Below are 22,643 nucleotides of genomic sequence, written 5' to 3' on the forward strand. Positions count from 1 at the left end.
AGGAACTCTTGGTACTTCATTAAAATTTTAATCAGAAAAGTTGAAATATAAAATCAAGAAATCCCCCAGAAATAACAAGAAAAAGACAATGAAATGGCAACAGAAGAAACAGGAAAACTAGAGGACTGATCAAAGAGGTCAAATACTCTTCCAGAAAGAGAAAATAAGGGGGGAATGGGAAAATGTTATAAAAAAGGTATGATAAAGGAAACAAGCTAAGCACACAAATTCCCCATTAGTAAGCAGTAATTACATACTCAAAACAAATACTGAATATTTATTTAACCAAATCACCAAAGAAGTAATTCAGAAGTATATTTCCTGCAGCTGAAAGACATTAGTCCCTATTGTGTGCTACTCAATACGGAAGGTATTCAAGTTTAAAATTTAATAGTATTAATAACTCAGTCTTTCCTCATTGCACTGGACACATTTTAAGTGGTCAATTGTCACGTGTAGCTAGTAGCTATAGTATTAGACAGTGCAGACATAGAACATTTCAGTGATCAAAGAAAATTCTATTGAACACTGCTGGTCTAGATTGAAAAAATATACTGAACGCCTATACAACAAATGGGACCTCACACTAAGGCACATTATCATAAAATTTCAAGACTCCATAGATAAACAGAAAATACTAAGAACAGCCAGAAAAAGAAAAGGGGGCTACAAAAAAACAGAATCAGAAAGGCAAAGGTCTTTTCAACATAATACTGACTACTGTAAGACAATGGAGCACTACCTGCAAAGTTCTAAGAGAAAATTATTTCAACCTAGATTTCTATTCTCAATACAACTATCATTCAAGAATAGGACATTATCAGATATGCAACAATTCAAAAAATGTACCTCCCATGCACTCTTACTTAGGAAGCTATTAAAGAATGAGCTTTAGTTTAAAAAACAATAATAATAATAAATCAAGAAAGAGGAAGGGGACTTCCCTGGTGGCACAGTGGTTAAGAATCCGCCTGCCAGTGCAGGGGACAAGGGTTCAATCCCTGGTCTGAGAAGATCCCACATGCTGCAGAGCAACTAAGCCCGTGCGCCGCAACTACGGAGCCTGCACTCTAGAGCCCGCGAGCCACAGCTACTGAAGCCTGTGCGCCTAGAGCCTGTGCTCTGCAACAAGAGATGCCACCACAGTGAGAAGCCCGTGCACTGCAACGAAGAGTAGCCCCCATTCGCCACAACTAGAGAAAGCCCACGCGCAGCAATGAAGACCCAAATGAAAAGTCTCACGATGACAAACGTGCATCAGGCTTATGGAGCAACCAGTCCAGATTAGAGCTGAAGACTTTTAAGAGGCTGCAACAAGGAGATCCCAAGGGAAAAAGAAACAGACTGTGTTTGAACTGTTAGGAAAGTAGGCATGTGACATCTGCTGGAACATTTGAGGAAAGTTAGAACAGGAAACACAAAACTAATTTTAACTCAATCATTAACTTGATATAAGAAATGTACTTAGAAATATGAAGCTAAATACCAAGAGAAATAATGGCTTCTGGAGAGTGAGGAGGGGTAGAGTAGGGCTTGCTATATGTCTCATAATTCATTTTTACCCATATCGCATAGTATTCACTAAGAAATAAAACTGAGAAAAATTAAGAATAAAGTTTTAAAAAGATACTGGTGTACTCTAAAGAAATTCCTGGACATACTATGAGATACGCTACATAAATACACTGGAACTTTATACACTGACATGGAAAGCCTTGGAAAGCAAGTCATAGACTGGTATGTATAATATTATTTTATACACTTCATAAACACATAATACTATATATTGCTCATGAATACATTCATATAAGCTTTTTAAAATAAACTAGAAGAGAGATTCTTGACACTTTTTGTGCCATAGTTAAAACCTATGAACCCCTTTTCAGAATATTTTTTAAACGCATAAGGTAAAACATATAGGATTATAAGAGAAAACAATTATAATGAAATAAACATTTTTATTGAATTTTTTATATAGCAATATATATGCTTATTTACTAACACATTAAATAACACAACCTAGCTGTATATCTAATAACTACCATAATATCAAAATAGTACTAAGTGTAAACATTCCAAGATATCTACAGAAAATGTAATGTAAAATGAAAATATCTATGATTTTCAATTGATGACAAAGTTACAGGTACTACCACAACAGTTCACTGCTTACATTTATAATTGAAGGAAATGCTAAATCTCAGTTAAAGGTTAGTGAATATATGTAATTTTTTCCCCATCTAAGTTCACAGACACCCTGAATTCTATCACAGACAAGAAGTGAAGAGCCTTCAATTAAAAGGTTACCTACCAACTATATGACAGTAAATATGTCTAGGGAAAGGAGGAGAGGGAAAATAGTGAGACCGGGAAAGGGTACAAAAAGGATTTCAACTACATCTACTAAATATTTGGTTTCTTTAACAAACTGCAAGGAAAATATGACAAAATAGTAATACCTGTTCATTGTGATATATCAATATACAGAATATATGTTATATATGCAATATAATTAATTGCTTATTTTGACCTAAAAAATTCAAATTCAAAAATTCAAAAATCGGGAGGGGGGGCTTCCCTGGTGGCGCAGTGGTTGAGAATCTGCCTGCTAATGCAGGGGACACGGGTTCGAGCCCTGGTCTGGGAAGATCCCACATGCCACGGAGCAGCTGGGCCCGTGAGCCACAATTGCTGAGCCTGCGCGTCTGGAGCCTGTGCCCCGCGACGGGAGGGGCCGCGATAGAGAAAGGCCCGCGCACCGCGATGAAGAGCGGTCCCCGCACCGCGATGAAGAGTGGCCCCCGCTTGCCGCAACTGGAGAAAGCCCTCGCACGAACCGAAGACCCAACACAGCCAAAAATAAATAAATAAATAAATAAATAAATAAATAAGAAAATCCTTTAAAAAAAAAAAAAAAATCGGGAGGGGAAGGGTGGAATCAGAGTGTAATATAAGTATATATAAACATAACTAAAATGTTTCAAAACGGTACATTCAAAACAGTGATGAGGGGCAGGGGGTGGGGGAAAGTAGTTGGAATGAGTTATTGTGGACCTGAGAAAATAGCCTAGAGAGCTTTAAAAATATGCATACTTGACTACTGCTGCCAGTCACATGGGAATGAACTTTATGATGACTGAGATATGCTTTAAAATACTCCCAGAGGGACGGAAGTCGGGAGCTAAGTGGGTGGTCATGAGAAAGATAACTGCTCAAACTGGGTAATATGTATATGACGGTACTTTAGACTCAATCTCTGTGTATGTTTAAAATTTACCATAATAATTAATGCAATAAAATTAGGTGTTTGAAGAATTCAAATTACCACTTATTTATCCTTATCTTTTGTTCTTGCCTCTAAACTAGTTATCCTCTGTAATTACTTCCATACCCCATCCCACCCCCATAAAGCCATCAGTTGTATGATACTATAATGGCTTTTTGAAAGTTTAAACACATTAAATGTAATGATTTTAAAATAAAAATTAGAATGGTTGGAGAAAAGATGGACTTCACTGATTTTTCTTGTTAAGTAAGTTACAGTATTTGTCAAAGTTTCCAATTTTCAAAGAAACAATTTTTTTTCACATCTTTAAATTTTTAATTCTCCTTTGATCCTGTAGGCGCCTCGGATTCTATGATGTAATTACTATCATGAAACAATAAGAGCACAAAAGATGAAGACATCATAAAAATTTTCACTGACATATCCTTAGTGTTAGTCATCCCAGTTATCAATTTACTTAATTTTCTTTTATAAAATAAGAAAGCCCAATTATTTGAGTCAAACTATTTGAATTACCGGAATACACCCATTTATAAGCCCATGATCACAGAATAGTTTCTCAAAAGAAGTTTTCTTACCCAGCCCCCTGGCTGCAAGATCAGTAGCAAAGAGTACTGCAGCTTTCTTGCGAACAAATTCATTATAGACTTCCATTCTTCTCATCTGCTGCTGTCGACCATGCAGGGCGAGGATAGAAATGCCAGGACGTAGCCGGCAGAATACTCGGTACAGATACTGAACCTAGGCATTTACAGAAAAATGATTTTGGTAGTACTTCTGGGTAGCAGCAGGAAGTAAGCTTGCAAGATGAACAGAAAAATGCATTACAGAGCACAGGTTCATCAATTAAAGTACAGAGCACAGAAAGGGAAATGTAGTCTAGAGCTGTGGTCTTCAACAAAGCTGTGGTCTCTGAACATTTTTGCTCACATTATTTCCTAAAAGAATTTTGAAAAACATATGCCCTCCTTACATTTTTAAGTTAGTATCTGACATTTTTCCAAATTTAAGTGGTTGCAAAGAATGTAATTTCTGGTATATTTAAATATATTTTAAAATAAAGACTTACCTCTTATAAATGTATCCAATTGATTCTAAATAGCACAGCAATATGATATCCACCACCAGTTATTTAAAAATATATAAAAATAATGGGGAAGGCTACGCATGTGTGGGGCAGGACCCCTCAATTTTGCTGCGAACCTAAGACTGCTCTAAAACAAAGTCTTTAAAAAAGGAAGATTACTAACAAAATGTGACGAACCTCTTCCTTAACAGAAAAATTTTACATCATTTCTTTTCTTCCTTGAATTCATATTTCTATTTCCTGACCTCACAGAATTTTATCTTGTTTTATGCTCGAAAGTCTATTGATCACTTTATCACAATTTGTGATTTTCTACAACAAAACTATGTATATGTAAGTTTTAATTTTAATTTCCTGTAGCCGTAAAGCTGCATTAAAAGTTCTCAGACTCAGCTACTATTACAATTATTAGTACAGAACTGGCCAAAACAAAAAAATGTTAAAATTTGATTTAAAAAACTGTTAAACATAAAAAATAAAATTCTATTATAAATATCTCTCTTAATATATGAGAGTAGATAGAGCTGTTGCTTTAGTTTTATTTTTCTTTAGTTTACGTACTTATAAATGAATACCACTGGTTGCTAGACTAAGGCAGAGTACAGCATAATTTTATTCCTATTTCTCTAACACAGGTGTTAAGAAAATCTCTTCAAGAAAATATAGAAAATGGACTGGAAGGGACCTTAACTTTTTGAACTCCTATAAAATATGTCAAAAACATGATGATAGATTACAAATAATTTTATCTATCAGCTAATAACTCCATTAAGTCTTCCTTCGGATTTTGTTGAAAGTAAAGAATGGGAAACCACCTAAATTCCAAAATGACTTGTTACTCCAAAATTAAAGTTACTCACTTTCTCAAACAATATTCTAGTGTTAGGAAGGTTCTCTGATCCTGAGACAATGCACCAGTAAGACTAGGGATAGAGGGACTCCTGCTTTTCCTTTGTAAAGTTTTTAAAAGGGCTACCGTGAAAGCGGAGATGAGAAAGGAGAGCCCACAGACCAGACCACAGATGTACTCTCAGGCAACCCAATCTCAGAAAAGCATATATGGAAATTGAAGAACTATTAAAATGGAAGATCAACCAAGAGGCTAAGAGAAAGTTAAGCATGGTTTAAACTGCACTGTAGCATGATGGGTGGTGAGAAGTGGTAAAACTAAAGAGAACTGTCAACAGATTGAATATGAGTTGAAGACAAGCAAGAATTAAGGATTCGGTCATTTAATGAGATGAGGAAGAGTTAGAGGGAGCAGAACTTAGGGATAGGAAATCTTAAAACTGCTTTTCCTATGTTAAATTTAAGATGCCCTCTAGACTCCCAACTGGAAATATGTAGTAGTCAAGTAGATAAACAAGTCTGGGGCTCAGAAAAGAAGTCAGGGCTTAGGATGTAGATTTGGCAGTTGTTAGAAGACAGATGGCATTTAAAGCCATGGAACTAAAGAGGTATAGAAAGAGTATAGCTCGAGAAAGGGCAGCGTATACTTGGCCCACTGTGAAGAGGAAAGGCAGAGTATTACGGAGTAAAAACTTTAAATGTTAACTCTTAAAATTATTTCCTGGTACACAGATATGAAAAACATCCTTTCTTTAGAAGATATAAAATTCTAAAAATCTAAAAGAAGTCCTAAAAAATCTGAAGTCATTCTTTACATGGAAAAATAATGAGGTTCTGTGCTTTCCCCAAAAAACAGACCACTACTTATCTTCCCCATAAGCTGGAGGAAAACTCACTGCATATTTATCATGCTAAGCTATTGCAAAAGCTATAAATCTAGAATCAACCTACTATATACCAGCAACTATATGTCATCAGGAAATCTGAAATATAGCAGAAGAAAAGCGACACACAAAATCAACCACAGTTTCTTCTCTTTAAGGGAAAAGACCAAGTTTTCTTATACATCACTAAATCCCTTACTTATAAGCATATGACTAGTGTTTAAGAAATGTTGATCAACTAAATAAAGATATAAACAAAACACTACAGAATGATAGAGGAAGGTGCAGTTCATTGTCACAAGGCGGTTGGGGAGTGTCAGAAAAGGACTTTCAGGTATAACATTTGAGCTTAATCTTAAAGGATATGAAATATTCCTCCAGAATTAGGATGGAGGGATGCAGGGAGACCAGCATGAACAAAGATACGGAGGCATGGAAATAAATGGCATATTCAGTTCGGTATTCACGGAGGGTAAGGTAGACATGAGGTTATAAAGACCTCTAGTTAGTCTAGCCGTTCAATTGTTGCTTCTACCAATATGTATTGAGGACTACTATGTTCTCAGTATTGTGCTAGGTGCTAACAATACTGAAGTAAAAACGGACAGTTTCTGCCCTTCCTCACTGAGCTTACAGTCTCATCCATGGGTTCCTTAAAAATGAAGAGGGAAGATTTTCATTATCTACAAATCCCTCCACATTTAGCACTGTATCTATTAAAATAGACAAATAGCATTTTCTAACAGAAATTTGATATTTTAAAAGGGACAATTCAACATGAATAACTTAAGAAAAATAAACACTAGGTACCTCTTTACAACTGGAGAAAAATATAATACTTTTCTTCTTCAGGTGGCTTCTCAAAAACGAATACAGCACACTTATTTTTTGCGGCAGCTCACAGACTATGTAGTTCTGTTCCAAAGTGGCAGGGGTGCTTATGGAAATAAGAGGGAAAATGTTAAAAATATGCCGTGTTGGTAACTTTGAAATCCAGACCAAAAAACAAAACAAATGTTAACAGTGGCATGCCTCTCAAGCAAATTTTTCAGACACACACATACACACACACACATACATACCCTCCAAAACAACCTCTCTACTGTCCCTTAGGAAATGAATACAGCACATGACCAAAATACATACAAAATCCCTTATAGATTATATATCAAAAATATACATGCAAACAGGGGTCACCTCTGCAAGGGCAGGGTCAAGGATCAACTTAAGGCCATGAGGGAACTTGCTGGGCACATGGTACTGTTCTACTTCTTAGCAGGGCCTTGGGTTACAGAGACATACACATGTATCAAAACTCAGTAAATGTACTCTTAATTTGTTTGTTTGTTCCCATTGTATGTAAATCTTACATCAAAAAAGAAAATCTCTATACAAATACTGAACTCTAGTTAGTGATATGTGTACTGAAATATCTAGGGAAAGTGTACAGATGTCTGCAAATTACTTTGAAATGCATCAAAAATAAGACGGGTTGATATACAGAGGGATGGGTATAGGGTTTTCACTGCAAAATTCTTTCAATTGTGCTGCGTGTTTGAAATTTCTCATAATAAAAATGTTGGAGAGAAACATACATGCATTTACTCTTTGAACTAATAAACCTACTTTAAGATTCTGTTCCAAAAAATAATCTGGTAAAAACACAAAAAGATACAGTATTATTTACAAAGAAAAAAAAAAAAAAAAAGATGGAAATCAACCCATATGTAGTAGAAAACTTGTGTAATGAACTATTGTACACAATAATGTATCATGCAACTGCAAAAAAAGGAATGAGGAATATATATAGTGCTATGGTGTGATCTCTAGGGCATACTGTTAAGTGAAAGAGGCAAAGAAAAATAGTACATACAATTTGGTACCATTTATCAGAGTGAAGGTATATATACATTCATGCACACACAGGCAACCCTGTGGGTGTGTCTGTTTGTATAAAGAGGAGAAAAAAGAGCAACATATAGCAATATAAAGGAAACACACTGGTGCACTTCTACGTATACTCTGATATACAACTCAGAAAGATTCAATCCTGATTTTTCTGGTCCTTTGTAATTTGAGAGTAAATATTCTTTTATGCCTTAAAATATTCTCGACCATAATCTCTCAGGATATATTAACCAAACTGTTAAGTTGATAAAGGGGAAAATTCAATAACGATATTAAACAAAATTCACAATAGCATCTGCTTTTTATAGTGCTTCTGGTGAATTTGAAATTACAGAGTACTGCAGTCACTATCATATAACCTGCAGTTTTGTAATTTATGTTGCTAAATACCTGTCTTCCAATATGTTTTCTGATAGTCACATTTTTTTTATAAATGATGGAACTGCTTTCAAGAATCATTTATGAAATGAACAGTTTTTGCATTAATTTTTTTCTAACTAACTCCATGATCTACAGATAATGACCAACTATTATCTACAGAAATTGGGAACAGAGATAATATCTAAAATTAATTTACATTTTAGAGACCACCTAATGATTGAAAAATTAGTGTCAGGTAAAGATAAAAACAGGCAGAAAGGAAACAGCAAAGAGAACAAAGAATAAAATCAAAAGACCTAGACAGTCTTTAGATTATCAAATTAATTGTACCAAGAATTTCAATAGCTATCTCGACACAAATTTACAAACAAAAACCAGTGTCTACTCAATGGTAAGCCAAGGAGGAAACTGTACCTCAAATATCTCTTGCTATCCCATTCCTAAGGAGTTCTTGATAACCAAAGCTACCAGAACTCAGATTCTCCAAAGTTTATCCACTAGGATCACCTGGAAGCATAGAATCTAGCCTCTTCTCAGGCTTTTTTTAATCCTAGACATCTATTGGTTGAACAAGGTCAAGGTGGGCCTCAATGCCCATATTCCCTGTATTTAAAGACTTTCCAAGAAGATAACCCAATGCATTTTCCCAATATATTTCTTTTTAGACTACCATTTCACAGCAAGAAATCAAAGTTAAGATAGAGATAATGGTAGAGGTGAGTCCATATTGAGATCTTCAATACAGATTCAATTTAAATTCACTGGAAAACATTTCTGTAAGTCAGGTATGTCCACAGTCTGCACGTATGTACGTATGATTCATACCAAACATACATACACTTCCAGCAGTCATAATATCAAAATACACTTTAAAACATATTTCCCCCAACCCATTTACACCTCTCTCTCTCTCTCTCTCTCTCTCTCTCACACACACACACACACACACACACACACACACACACACACACACCTTTTACTGTCACACGACACACATACCTTACTTTCCAGTTTTAGTGAGACCAACACAAAACATTGCTGGAATGTTTTAAACAGAAAGGTATTTTGCTAAATATTAATGCAGTTGATAAAATGTGTTCCACAGCACATTAGTCCTACATAATACAGCTAAAAAGAATGATTCTGCACCAAAATAATTTCGGTAAATGCAGGAAGCTTTATTCATCTCCCACTGCTTTGAAGAATCACAATGTCCATGAAAATATTAAAGGTTCTGAGAAGTCTTGAAGAACACTGCTTTACCTTAACTCAACATTTGCTATTTATCTATCTAGGTATGCATTTCCCCATCTCACCCCTATTTTATGGGAGAATTTGTTCCCCACACCACATTTTGGAAAATATTGCATTAGAGTAGTCACACATTTAAAGGTGCATAGAGAATTTAAATAATTTTTACCAATATACTTACTATGCTTTGCATATTTAACCAACAATATAAAATAACGTTTTATTTCCTAGAAAAGTAGTATTAATTTGAAATGTCAAATTCTTAATCTAAAAAGAGAGAACATTGATTGTGATTGAATCAAATATGGTTTCAAATAGTACATACCTGTATTTTGCTTTTTCATGAACCCAAACATACTCAGGGTTTTTCAAACTCAAGCGTGCAAGGTCCTTTACAGATTTGGTTTGTGTAGCTGAGAAAAGCAAAGTCTGACGTTTCTTGGGAAGGTTTTCAATAATAGCATTCATGGTATCAGCAAAGCCCATATCCAAGATTCTATCTGCTTCATCAAGAACTAAAAAGAGAGAATGCAAGTTGAACAACAATATTTAAGATACACGTTAGGCTAAATGCAATATGGTATTCTGCACTGGATTCTAAACAGAAAAAGGAAATTCATGGAAAAACTGGTGAAATCGAAAAAAAGTCTGTATATTAAATAAATATGCCAACGTTAATCACTTAGTTTTGGCAAAGGTACCAAAGTTATGTAAGACGATACACTGGGGGAAACTGAGGGACGGAAGGGTATAGAGGAACGTTCTGTACTATCACTGCAGCTTTTCTATAAATCTAGAATTATTCCGAAGCTGACTTAAAAAAATACACATTAGGTAACATCATAAGTAGACGTATCTTAAAAGATAACTCTTAGCAGTGTCAAATACTGAGGTGTCTAATTTCCTATAGAAAAGAGGGCTTATCTCTTTCTGACTATTTTGATTTAAAAAAGGTCTCAGTGAAAACCGTAATTCAAAAAGTTACATGAAGCAGAAACTAATACACCATTGTAAAGCAATTATACTCCAATAAAGATGTTAAAAAAAGAAAAAAAGTTACATGTACCACAATGTTCACTGCAGCACTATTTACAATAGCCAGGACATGGAAGCAACCTAAATGTCCATCAACAAATGAATGGATAAAGAAGATGTGGCACATATATACAATGGAATATTACTCAGCCATAAAAAGGAATGAAATTGAGTTATTTGTAATGAGGTAGAGTGACCTAGCGTCTGTCATACAGAGTGAAGTAAGTCAGAAAGAGAAAAACAAATACCGTATGCTAATGCACACATGGAATCTTAAAAAACAGTACTGATGAACCTAGTGGCAGGGCAAGGATAAAGGTGGAAATGTAGAGAACAAACTTGAGGACACGGGGTGGGGGAAGGGGAAACTGGGACGAAGTTAGAGAGTAGCACTGACACATCGACACTACCAAATGTAAAATGGATGGCTAGTGGGAAGCTGCTGCATAGCACAGGGAGATCAGCTCGATGCTTTGTGACGACCTAGAGGAGTGGGATAGGGAGGGTGGGAGGCAGGCTCAAGAAAGAGGGGATATGGGGATATATGTACACATGTAGCTGATTCACTTTGTTATACAGCAGAAACTAACACAACATTGTACAGCAATTATACTCCAATAAAGATATAAAAAAAAAAAGTCTGAGTTGTACTCTCTGGATTTAGAACCGTATGCCAAAAAATTGCTTAAAGTTATTTCTCAGATTTTTAGTCACAATATTTATTCAATAAAATATTTCTATCATTAAAATTTATGAGCGCTCGCTCCTAAGCCTGAGATTTTTTTCATTAGAGATATATTAGACTCACCTAACATCTGGAGATTGGTAGCATGAAAACATATCGTTTCATCCATGTGTTGAAGAAGCCGACCCGGTGTGCAAACAAGTATATTTATGTTATTGATCCTCTCAGCTTCGTGTTTCAGATCCTGAAAACAGTTGTTTCTTTTGATTACACAGACCCATCACTGAGCAGCCTGTATACCAAAACTATACAAGCCATCTGCATGTGGCATTTCATCATAGCAATGTAGATACTCTAGAAATAAATGTAATTTCTCCCTTCTATTTTTTTTTTTTTCTCCCTTCTATTTTTATAGCACATCCAAATTTCTGGGCTAAATAAAAGTCCTTAGTGAAGACCTAAAGAGTTCAGAGCTCCTCTAGATTCATAATCATATCTGGGATTTTGAAGCCAAGAAAAATATGTGACTGCTCCAAGTCTTTATTTCCTCCTGTGTCTGCCAGAACCTACTTAAAAACTAGAATTATAGCCATTCTTTTAAGTCAGAACCCGGGGGCACTGAACAGGCTCTCTGACGCCACTCACCGCACTTCTGGACTGAAAACAAGAGCTGAGTTCTCCACATTCTAGAATATCTCTCCTCGAAACAAGAGCCACAGAATGTTAGATGTTAAAGCTGGGTGATAGGTACGTGAGTATGTGAGGGCCTGTGATACTCTTCCTTTTCTTGTGCATGTTTGCATAAAATTCAAGAATTCCTCATAATCTAGAAGAGACTCTAGCCGAGACAAGTAGTCCAGGTAAACTAGACGAAAGAGAAGTAGAGCAGCAGGTTTTACTATAACCTAAAATAAACACTCCTCAGAACTACCTTCTACCTTCCTTTCTTCTGCTGCTGACCCAGCAATGTTCTGAATTATTCAACCTCCTAGATACTTTATTGAAAGGAACTAGTCTACATACTGAAATGTACCTTTTCCAATGAATATTAACAAATAGATTTACAGGCTAATTAGAATTAATTAGTCTCAGAGAATCTGATCAATCCAGATACCCTGACAAAACAGACTTTCTGGACCTGCAAAACTGACAAACATATTCTGGATGATACCAGGATGCTGCCACCTCCTGTCTAGGGGGCCAGCCTCTGTTTAGATGATATCTCTACCTCTTCCCGGTCAACCGCCACAGTGCTCCAACATAAATAAGTTATAGAAGGAAAGAAAGAAGGACAAGAACAAAAACCCAAACCTTTCCGCCAATGATGAGGCCAGCTGAAAAGTCATGATTCTTCCCTACTTTTCGGAGAACCTCAAAGGTCTGATAGGCCAGTTCTCTTGTAGGTGATATAATCAGAACGCCCAGCCCATCTGTTGAGGTCCACTGCAGACGATACAAGCCTTCCAGCACCTCAAAAAAGAACAAATTCACGTTCAGTAAGTCCTTCAGAGAGGCAACTTTTTGACTCCTGAGTCAACCTTGCCCCCCCAAATCAAAGACACCTTCCAAGCAGAAAGCATACCTACCTGTCATGAGTCTTAATCAGAAAGAAGAAACTGTTTGCTTTGTTTTTTCTTTTTCTTCTATCCACCAGAAGCATCCTCCCCCAAGTCACAGAGGAAAAGAAGCCCCATGGCAGTGCAGCTGCTACCAGAGACATGCCATGAGGAGATGGCAATCAGTGAAAGGTCTGTATAGCCCACAGTTCATTAAAACAGATTTCAGAAAAATATATGTCACCATTTTCTGAACAGAAACCCCATTAAAATAAACTCTGTGTAACTGCCGTAGTTATACAGTGACTGAATCTTCTAGTTGTAGAACGATGTTGTTACAAAAAATAGAATTTAAGAGAAAAATGGTTTTTTAACACTTGGAACAAAAAATCAAATGTGATTTTTCTGAGCTGATTATTTAGCAGGAATTAAAAATTACGAGACCAACTGCATAACAGATATAAGTAAATTCCTAAGAGGCTCCATTGTTTTACTGCTATAAAAGATAGATATCAATGTCCTGGAAAATTCTCAATGAATGACCCAATTTCCTTAAAGTGAGCAATTTCAGCTTTATCCTAAACAGGTGGCAAGTATAAATGCGATTGGCAGGTTTGCAAGGGTGAGTACAGAAACAGCCTTCCTTGCCACGCCACCGGGCTCACTGCAGAGAAGAACCATTCTGGCCTGCCACCCTGGAACACCCTACATCCTTCAGGAATTCAGGCTTGTCGGCACACAATCATTCATTCATTCAGTAAGTCATTGAGTGCCCATCATGTGCAAGGTGCTGTGCTAGGACCTGGGGGATACAGGAGAAAACAAGACACATGTGGCACTGGTCTGATAAAGCTTGCATTCTCGACAGGGAAACCCAACGTGAAACAACTCTTCACATAATCGTTTATTTCTATCTAGGCACAGGATGTTTTAAAATCATATAACAAAGGATCTGACCCAACGTGAAAAAACTACTTACTGGAACAAGGAAAGCCAAAGTCTTGCCAGATCCAGTTTTGGCAGCTCCAAGGACATCTTTACCTTGCAATGCCAACCCAATGGTCTGCTTCTGTATCTCAGTTACCAAACGGTACTGTGCTTCTTGCAAACCTGCCAGTATGGACAGGAAGAAAATGACACTTTAGAGCATCCCTGCAGAACAGTACTATGGGCTGAATTGTGCACCTGCTCAATCCCAGAATTCATATGTTGAACCCCTAACCCCCAGTACTTAGAATGTGACTGTATTCAGACACAGGTGATTAAAGAGGTGATTAAGTTAAAATGAGTCCATGAGGGTGGGCCCAAATCCAATCTGACTGATGGCTTTATAAGAAGGGAAAATTTGGACACAAAAACAAACACTAGGGGTGTGAGTACACAGAGGGACAACTACTTTAAGAGGCAGCAGAGGGCGACCATCTGTAAGCCAAGGAGAGAGGCCTGGAACATATACTTCCATCATGGCCCTCAGAGGAAACCACCCCTGCCAGCACCTTGACCTTAGACTTCTGGCCTCCAGAACAATGAGAAAATAAATTTCTGTTGTTTAAGCCACCTAGTCTGTGTTATTTTGTTCTGGTGGCACAAGCAAATCAATACAAAAGGTGACACATTTTTGTTTGCTCTCTTGCTTATTTTAAACATTTTAATTATTCAGAGGCCCTGGCACCTTGGTTTTTTACTACTGTTTTTTTAATCAGTCCAGAAAGAATGAGAATGACAAATTGGTAAAACTTAATTAATACTGTTTCTTGCTATAGGTTTTCATGATATCAAAATAAGATTTTTTTTGAATTTTATTTTATTTTTTTATATAGCGTGTTCCTATTAGTTATCTATTTGATACATATTAGTGTATATATGTCAATCCCAATCTCCCAATTCATCCCACCACTACCACCACCACCACCCCCCGCTTTCCCCCCTTGGTGTCCATACGTTTGTTCTCTACATCTGTGTCTCTATTTCTGCCTTGCAAACTGGTTCATCTGTACCATTTTTCTAGGTTCCACATATATGTGTTAATATACGATATTTGTTTTTCTCTTTCTGACTTACTTCACTCTGTATGACAGTCTCTAGGTCCATCCACATCTCTACCAATGACCCACTTTCTTTCCTTTTTATGGCTGAGAAATATACCATTGTATATATGAACCACATTATCTTTAACCGTTCGTCTGTCGATGGGCATTCAGGTTGCTTCCATGACCTGGCTATTGTAAATAGTGCTGCAATGAACACTGGGGTGCATGTGTCTTTTTGAATTATGGTTTTCTCTGGGTATATGCCCAGTAGTGGTACTGCTGGGTCATATGGTAATTCTATTTTTAGTTTTTTAAGGAACCTCCATACTGTTCTCTATAGTGCCTGTATCAATTTACATTCCCACCAACTGTTAAAGAGGGTTCCCTTTTCTCCACACCCTCTCACATTTGTTGTTTGTAGATTTTCTGATGATGCCCGTTCTAACTGGTGTGAAGTGATACCTCATTGTAGTTTTGATTTGCATTTCTCTAATAATTAGTGAGGTTGAGCAGCTTTTCATGTGCCCCTTGGCCATCTGTATGTCTTCTTTGGAGAAATGTCTATTTAGGTTTTTTGCCCATTTTTTGATTGGGTTGTTTGTTTTTTTAATATTGAGCTGCCTGAGCTGTTTATATATTTTGGAGATTAATCCTTTGTCCGTTGATTCATTTGCAAATATTTTCTCCCATTCTGAGGGTTGTCTTTTCGTCTTGTTTATAGTTTCCTTTGCTGTGCAAAAGCTTTTAAATTTCATTAGGTCCCACAAAATAAGACTTTTTTTCAGGTTAAACTTTCTCTAAACATTTTTCCATTTAAAAAAAGCATCAAGAAATCCAACAATATGTCCAAGATCACCATGAACCTACCTTTCAGTGTTTTTTTGGACAAGGGGAAATCTGAAAATCTTGTAATTTCATTTACATTTATCTGAAAAGTAAAAGGGGACTATGTGAGATAAGGCAAAATAACATACTGCATAATTCATTTGTTTTACAACAAAACTAATTTTTGTCTACATTGTGCTGCGTAGCGCATCCTTGGTAATGCAGGATTGAATTCAATCATCACTTCTAAGTAAAAACTATCATTCCTTCTGAAAAGAAATATGCCTTGAAGAAGCTATCATCAAAAATATAACTCTGTAACCATTTCAACTGGTTAAAAAAAAAACTTCATTCACTCAACACACACACACACACACACACACACACACACACACACACCCCTACCTTCAATATCTTCAAACACCTCTAAAATGTTAACAATACAATAAGTCATCATCACGTCAATTTTAGGAAGAAAATTTCCCTTCATCCCATCCTTCAAAGAATATCAGTCTAGGAAGTAAAGGGCAAAATGACTATAAACCACAGACCACGATGAGAAAACTTCTCTTTACACACTTTAGAGACTAACTTGAAGTTAGGTGCAGAAATATATCTTGCTAGCACAAACCTTTCAAACCCAACCTGACAACTACTCGTTTGGGGGTATACTGGAGATGGGGTATTATTTAACAATAACCAGGGAAAGTGTCTCTGTCATGATCTGAAGTCACAAAAAGTAACATTTTGCCCTTTAACTTTACATTATCTAAATGTTCATCACTGATGTTCTTCATTAGCATAAACCCAATTTTCTGAATGTCATTTCGGATGCTCAGGAGAATTATTTTATCATAGATGCTGAACGCAGGAACTACTCAGATCTGGGAATGTGCTGCCAAATTATTCATGATTCGCAAAAGGGGAAAGCTGCATTTGTAAGGTTCATTTATTAACATTACACTCCAGGCAGTAAAGGGATGACAGCTTGTATTTCATTTTAGTCTACAGATTCTTAATGTAGTCCAGACAGGGTTATTCTCTGGCCTCAAATGATGAAAACATAATTATTAAAACATTGCCTTAATCCCTACAACTCATTCCAGGTAACACTGGAGAGGAGGCAGAATCAGTGTACGAACAGTAGAAGGAGAAAACTTTATTCAAATAATATCCTGTCCTATCAAGGAACCTAAATTAGGAGGTAAGTAATCTCCCAAACTGGACATTAAAATCAGGTGCAGTCCACCCTGCACTTGTGGTATTATCAGCTAAAAATCTGTTTTCACAGCAAGTAGAATGCTTACAGGAGCTGGACGGGCAACACACACTTTAATCCCCATCACAGATACAGCCCACAGGCAAAGTGGGCTACTCAGACAAAAGAGTGCATATCTTTCTAAAGTCTATCAACCTCCTAAAGGGAAAGTCTGGAAGAAACAAACTATTTCAGTACTCTACCAGCCATTACAACATAAAACTGCACACTACACGCTTAGAAAGAGGTCACCAAAGAAACAAAAAGGACATTTTTTACTCCATTGATGTCTAGAACAAGGGTCAGCAGACTATGGCCCACAGGCCCAATCTTTTCCTCTCTGTTTTTGTAAATACAGTTTAACTGGGGCACAACTACAACCATTCATTTACATACTGTCTATGTAGTTGTGACAGAGACCATCTGGCCCACAAAACTTAATATTCACTATCTTAATATTCACTATCTTAATATTCACAACTACAACCATTCATTTACATACTGTCTATGTAGTTGTGACAGAGACCATCTGGCACACAAAACTTACTATTCACTATCTTAATATTCACAGAAAAAGTCTGCCAAGCATGTTCTAGAAGACTGTCAATTATAGTCCAAGGAACACTAGGAAGCCACAAAAGAAGATGGCTATGGTTCCTACAAAAAAAATAACTCTCTTTCCCCTTCCCTTCATCCTTTTCTTTTCTTAGAAAAAAATCACTCTTAGAAAAATCATAACATCTCTATCAATCAAAACCTCTAAAACTCTGTATCATCATTCTTCTGAAATCAAAGAACAGATGTTTCAGTGACAATACTTATTAAGAACGTCCCAGCATTGGTGGAAAAGTTAGAGGGGTCAGAGGAAAGGAGAACAGGGTGGATATTACTTAACCACTCTCCTATACTTCTTCCAACTGTCTTTTTTTCACAAAAGTGAATGATGCTTTTACATCCCGAAGCAGGGAGGAAAAAGTATTTAAAACTTCCTAGAATGCTCCACCTATTGCAATCAAGAGAAGAAAAGCAATCTACTTCAAATTACACCAGACCAAATTCTGATTAAGGAAAAAAAAAAAATCGGATTAGAAAGCAGAGTTCCTATACAGCATAGCTGATTACAATAAAAAATCTAAATGAATCCTAGGTGCGGAGAGCTTGGGTCATTCAGCAAGTGAAAACCATTACTAAACAAATAGTTCAACATTTCTCCATAAGCTTCAATCCCCAGCTCTCCGTCAGGCCCTCTAGAACACACACCCTACATAGTGGCCTTAGAAATAAGCCACCCAGAGTTCCCACTTCGGGAGCAGAGCCGACTGATAAATGCCAGCTGTCACCCCTCTAGAGCCACCACTGAAAAAGCCATGCCTGCCTGGCCTGCACCCAGCCAATGACCAAGCACAGCAGCAGTACCCATTCCCGCAGGGCAGGGGATTCCTCTAATGCGCAACTTTGGTTCGAGGACATCCTGTCAGCTTTCTGAAAACAGTGTTGCACCCTGCATGCTTCCTACCCCCTCCTCCTTCTGTCCTCTTTCCTTTCCCTCCCTATTCCTGTTCCCTCTCCTTTACCTTTACAGACACTTTCCCCCAATAAATTCCAATTCACTTAACCCCATCTTGGCATCTGCCTCTCAGAGGACCCAGGATCTAGACTATACCAACAGTCTAGCCTCCAGACCCTTTACAGTTTGGATATATTCTCTAATTGCCCCCAGAAGCTCACCACTGCTTCTAGATAAAGCTTTTAAAGACAGCCTCTACATAAGTCTCTTACTGTTGCTGTAACAAATTACCAAGAACAGTGGCTTAAACCAATATAAATTTATTACTTACAATTCTGGAAGTCAGAAGTCCAAAACCAGTCTCACTCAACTAAAATCAAGGTGTTGGCAGGGCTGCATTCTTTTGGGTAACTTTAGGAGAGAATCCATTTCCTTGCTTTTTCCAGCTTCTAGAGGCTGCCCACATTCCTTGGCTTATGGCCCCCTTCCATCTTCAAAGCCAGCCAGCATGGACAGTCAAGTCTCTCACTTCACAGTGCTCTGACACTGACTCTTCTGCCTCCCTCCTCCACACTTAAGGGCCCTTGGATGATTACACTGGGTCCACTTGGATAATCCAGATCAACCAACATATTTTAAAGTCAGCTGATTAGCAACCTGAATTACTCCTTGCCACGTAACTTATTCACAGGATGCTGACGTCTTTAGGAGGTCATTATTGTACCTACTACAGCCTCCAAAGCCATTCAGTCTACTTTCAACCCTCTTCTTCAACCTCATCTGAAGCCAATTCTGGAACACATATCACACTCCAAGGAGTATGTCCCCCTCAAAGAACACCATGTATTTTCACATCTTTTTGTATCTCCTCTTGTTGCTCCCTCCACCTACAATGTCCTTGCCAATCTTTTCCACCTGGAGAACACGTCATTCAAGAACTGGCTCCACTCATGGCTACCACAAACTGCTGTACAGTTCATGCCCTACCCAAAGGCATCTGGTAAGGCTGAGGTGTGGGAGCTGAAATCCAGCCCACTTTCAGCTCCACCAGCCAGGTCTGAGGCTGCAACCGCCAGGAAGAAGGGTAGTGTGCCAGAGGAAAAACCTTTCTCTAAGTCATCTGGCCAGAAAGGGCTCTGCACAGAATAACTCGACCTTTTTCCCCTGATTACACCATCCTCGAACTCCAGAGCACTGCACATATTTACTAGCATTACATCTGTCAAAATGTATCAACCCCACCCCACCTCCCTAGAGATACAGACAGGTATTTTATTTCCACCTATTTTTACCTAAGCCTCAACAACAACCTGTCAAAATGTTTCAAAATGTCTCTGAATCAAATTGTTCAGTATTTCACCAGTGAGGCTACTGAGCACCACCTGTGTCCTGTCCACTGTAATAAAACTTCTGTGCACAGATTCTACCATCTGAGAAGCCACAAGGTAGGGTCTGCCCCTTTTTACATCCAATCTGCTCTGATTGTATTCTAGTATTGCTAGCCATGGCAACTGACTCCATACTGCATTTATTTCTTAACAAAATCTTAAGAAAATATTTCTAAAACTTAAAAAAAAAAAAACAGAACAATACTTGGCAGGAAAAAAAATGTTCCTTCAACTTAGTGAAAAGATTGGGATTTAAACATTTGTGCAACACAGTAAAGCATGATGGTCTGGAGCCCTGGCATCAGACCTATACCTCCTTGATTAGAACTTTTTCCCTTACTATCAATAGCATTTTCACTTACTGTTTAATGTAGTGCAAATTATTTAGCCTTGCTGTGTCTTAAAGTTTCCTCACTTATATAATGGGAACTATCTCATAGGGTTGTTTGTTGTGAGAATATGGCAAATCAACATGTATAAAAGCTTGATAAATGTTAGTAATTATTATTAAAACAAGAGACCAAAAAGAACGGACCCACGTTACCGAGCAGAATAAAGCCACCTGGAAAAGGTCAGTGTGCACCAAACATCTAAACACTAAAGGTCTTCTCAAGGACAAGCACTGTGGGACCCATCTTTGGGGAGAGCAAAGCAAGTATATCATCAATGGCCTAGTGGTAGAGTTGACAAAGAAGTTAAAGCCAGTCATCACAGCCTGCTGATGACTGCTATAATAAAGGCATATACAAAATGCTACGGACACACAGCAGCCCTAACCCTACCTGGGGAGGTCAGGAAGAGAAGTTGGAGGTAAATCTTGGAGGATGAGTAGGTGTCCCTAGGGTTGGGGAAATGGGACTGCTCACTGCAAGCAGTGGAAACATCAAGGACCAGGACAAGAAGCATGAAGGAGCATGGCCAGTTCACAAAAGTGCAGGTTGTTCTTCCATGTGTGCCTACCACATACCACTTGGTTTATATACATCACCTCATGTGAGCCTGACAACACTCTGGGTGGTTAATAATCTCTGTTGAATAAAGAAACTGAGACACAGGGACATAAAGAAATTTGGCGAGTCAACACCTGAACTGAGTGAGATTTAAACCAGGTCTGCCTGACCACCAATAACTTACTCTTTCACTGGACTAGAACACGCTGACACATTGAAGTGTTTGACCACTTTCCTGAAAATAACTGTGAGCCAAGGAAGGGTTTAATCAGGAGTAAAACAACTGGATCTCATCTTGGAAAGAATCATTCTAGCAAATATGGAGGACAGATTAGAAGGCATGGGCTTCCCTGGTGGCGCAGTGGTTGAGAGTCTGCCTGCCGATGCAGGGGACACGGGTTCGAGCCCTGGTCTGGGAAGATCCCACATGCCGCGGAGCAACTAGGCCCGTAGGCCACAACTACTGAGCCTGCGCGTCTGGAGCCTGTGCTCCGCAACAAGAAAGGCCGCGATGGTGAGAGGCCCGCGCTCCGCGATGAAGAGTGGCCCCCACTTGCCGCAACTAGAGAAAGCCCTCGCATAGAAACGAAGACCCAACACAGCCAAAAATAAATAAATAGATAAGTAAATAAAGGAGTTCCTTTAAAAAAAAAAAATAGACTTTATTTTAAAAAAAAAAGAAGGCAGTAAGGCCTAAGAGACAAATCCCACCACCTGTTTTAGTAACTGAAGCTTTGCTATGCCCATTTAAGTATTTCCATGGCAAGCTTTTGTGTTACAATGGCAGAGCTGAGTAGTTCCACCCTTACAACCTGCAAAGCTAAAACCATTTACTGTCCTGTCCTTTTTTTTTTTTTTTTTTTTTTTTTTATTTATTTATTTATTTATTTATTTATTTATTTTTGGCTGTGCTGGGTCTTCGGTTCGTGCGAGGGCTTTCTCCAGTTGCGGCAAGTGGGGGCCACTCTTCATCGCGGTGCGGGGACCGCTCTTCATCCCGGTGCGCGGGCCTTTCACTATCGCGGCCCCTCCCGCTGCGGGGCACAGGCTCCAGACGCGCAGGCTCAGCAGCTGTGGCTCACGGGCCCAGCTGCTCCGCGGCATGTGGGATCTTCCCAGACCAGGGCTCGAACCCGTGTCTCCTGCATTAGCAGGCAGATTCTCAACCACTGCGCCACCAGGGAAGCCCTACTGTCCTGTCCTTTACAGGAAAAGTCTGCTGACCCATGTTACAAGCAATAGCTACTGTAGTAACCCAGGCAAGAGATGATGGAGCCTGAACTAAGGCATGGCACTAGGGATGGAGAAGCATTCGAGAAATTTAAGAAGCAGAGTTAATCACCACTGTGACTAACTGAATGTAAGAGTGGTAAGACGGAGGCCTCTGGGATTACTCCTAGGTTTCTAGCTCAGCAGTCTGCTTAGATGGTGAGGCTAGGATGGGGTAGCCTAAATAATGGTCCCCAAATATGTCCATATCCCAATCTCCGGAACTGTGGATATTATCTTACATGACAAAAGAGACTTTGCACAGTGATTAAAAATCTTGAGATGGGGAGATTATCCTCAATTATTTGAGTAGACCCCAAATGTGATCAAAAGTACCCTTACAAAAAAAGGATAGAGGTAGATTTGACATAGAACAGGAGAAGGCAGTGTGTCCATGGAGGCAGAGATCGGAGTAATGCAGCCACAGAACAAGGAATACATCCACCAGAAGCTAGAAGAAGCAAGAAACAGAATTTCCCCTAGAGCCTCTAGAG

The 22,643-nt window shown here is 38.2% G+C and overlaps 1 protein-coding gene across 1 annotated transcript in view; it reads right to left on the reverse strand.

Moving 5' to 3' along the window:
* Nucleotides 1-22,643, reverse strand: part of DDX10 (DEAD-box helicase 10) — a 251,244-nt gene that overhangs the window by 226,674 nt on the left and 1,927 nt on the right. Inside the window, exons 2-8 of the mRNA XM_057553611.1 lie at nt 15,820-15,880; nt 13,902-14,032; nt 12,678-12,836; nt 11,490-11,610; nt 9,972-10,161; nt 6,917-7,043; nt 3,865-4,027 (exon numbers count right to left, since the gene is read on the reverse strand). Coding sequence (XP_057409594.1) covers nt 3,865-4,027; nt 6,917-7,043; nt 9,972-10,161; nt 11,490-11,610; nt 12,678-12,836; nt 13,902-14,032; nt 15,820-15,880 — 952 coding nt within the window. The remainder of the gene's footprint in view (nt 1-3,864; nt 4,028-6,916; nt 7,044-9,971; nt 10,162-11,489; nt 11,611-12,677; nt 12,837-13,901; nt 14,033-15,819; nt 15,881-22,643) is intronic.

This window comes from Balaenoptera acutorostrata, chromosome 9 (genome assembly GCF_949987535.1).
Source record: "Balaenoptera acutorostrata chromosome 9, mBalAcu1.1, whole genome shotgun sequence".
Classification (NCBI taxonomy): domain Eukaryota; kingdom Metazoa; phylum Chordata; class Mammalia; order Artiodactyla; family Balaenopteridae; genus Balaenoptera; species Balaenoptera acutorostrata.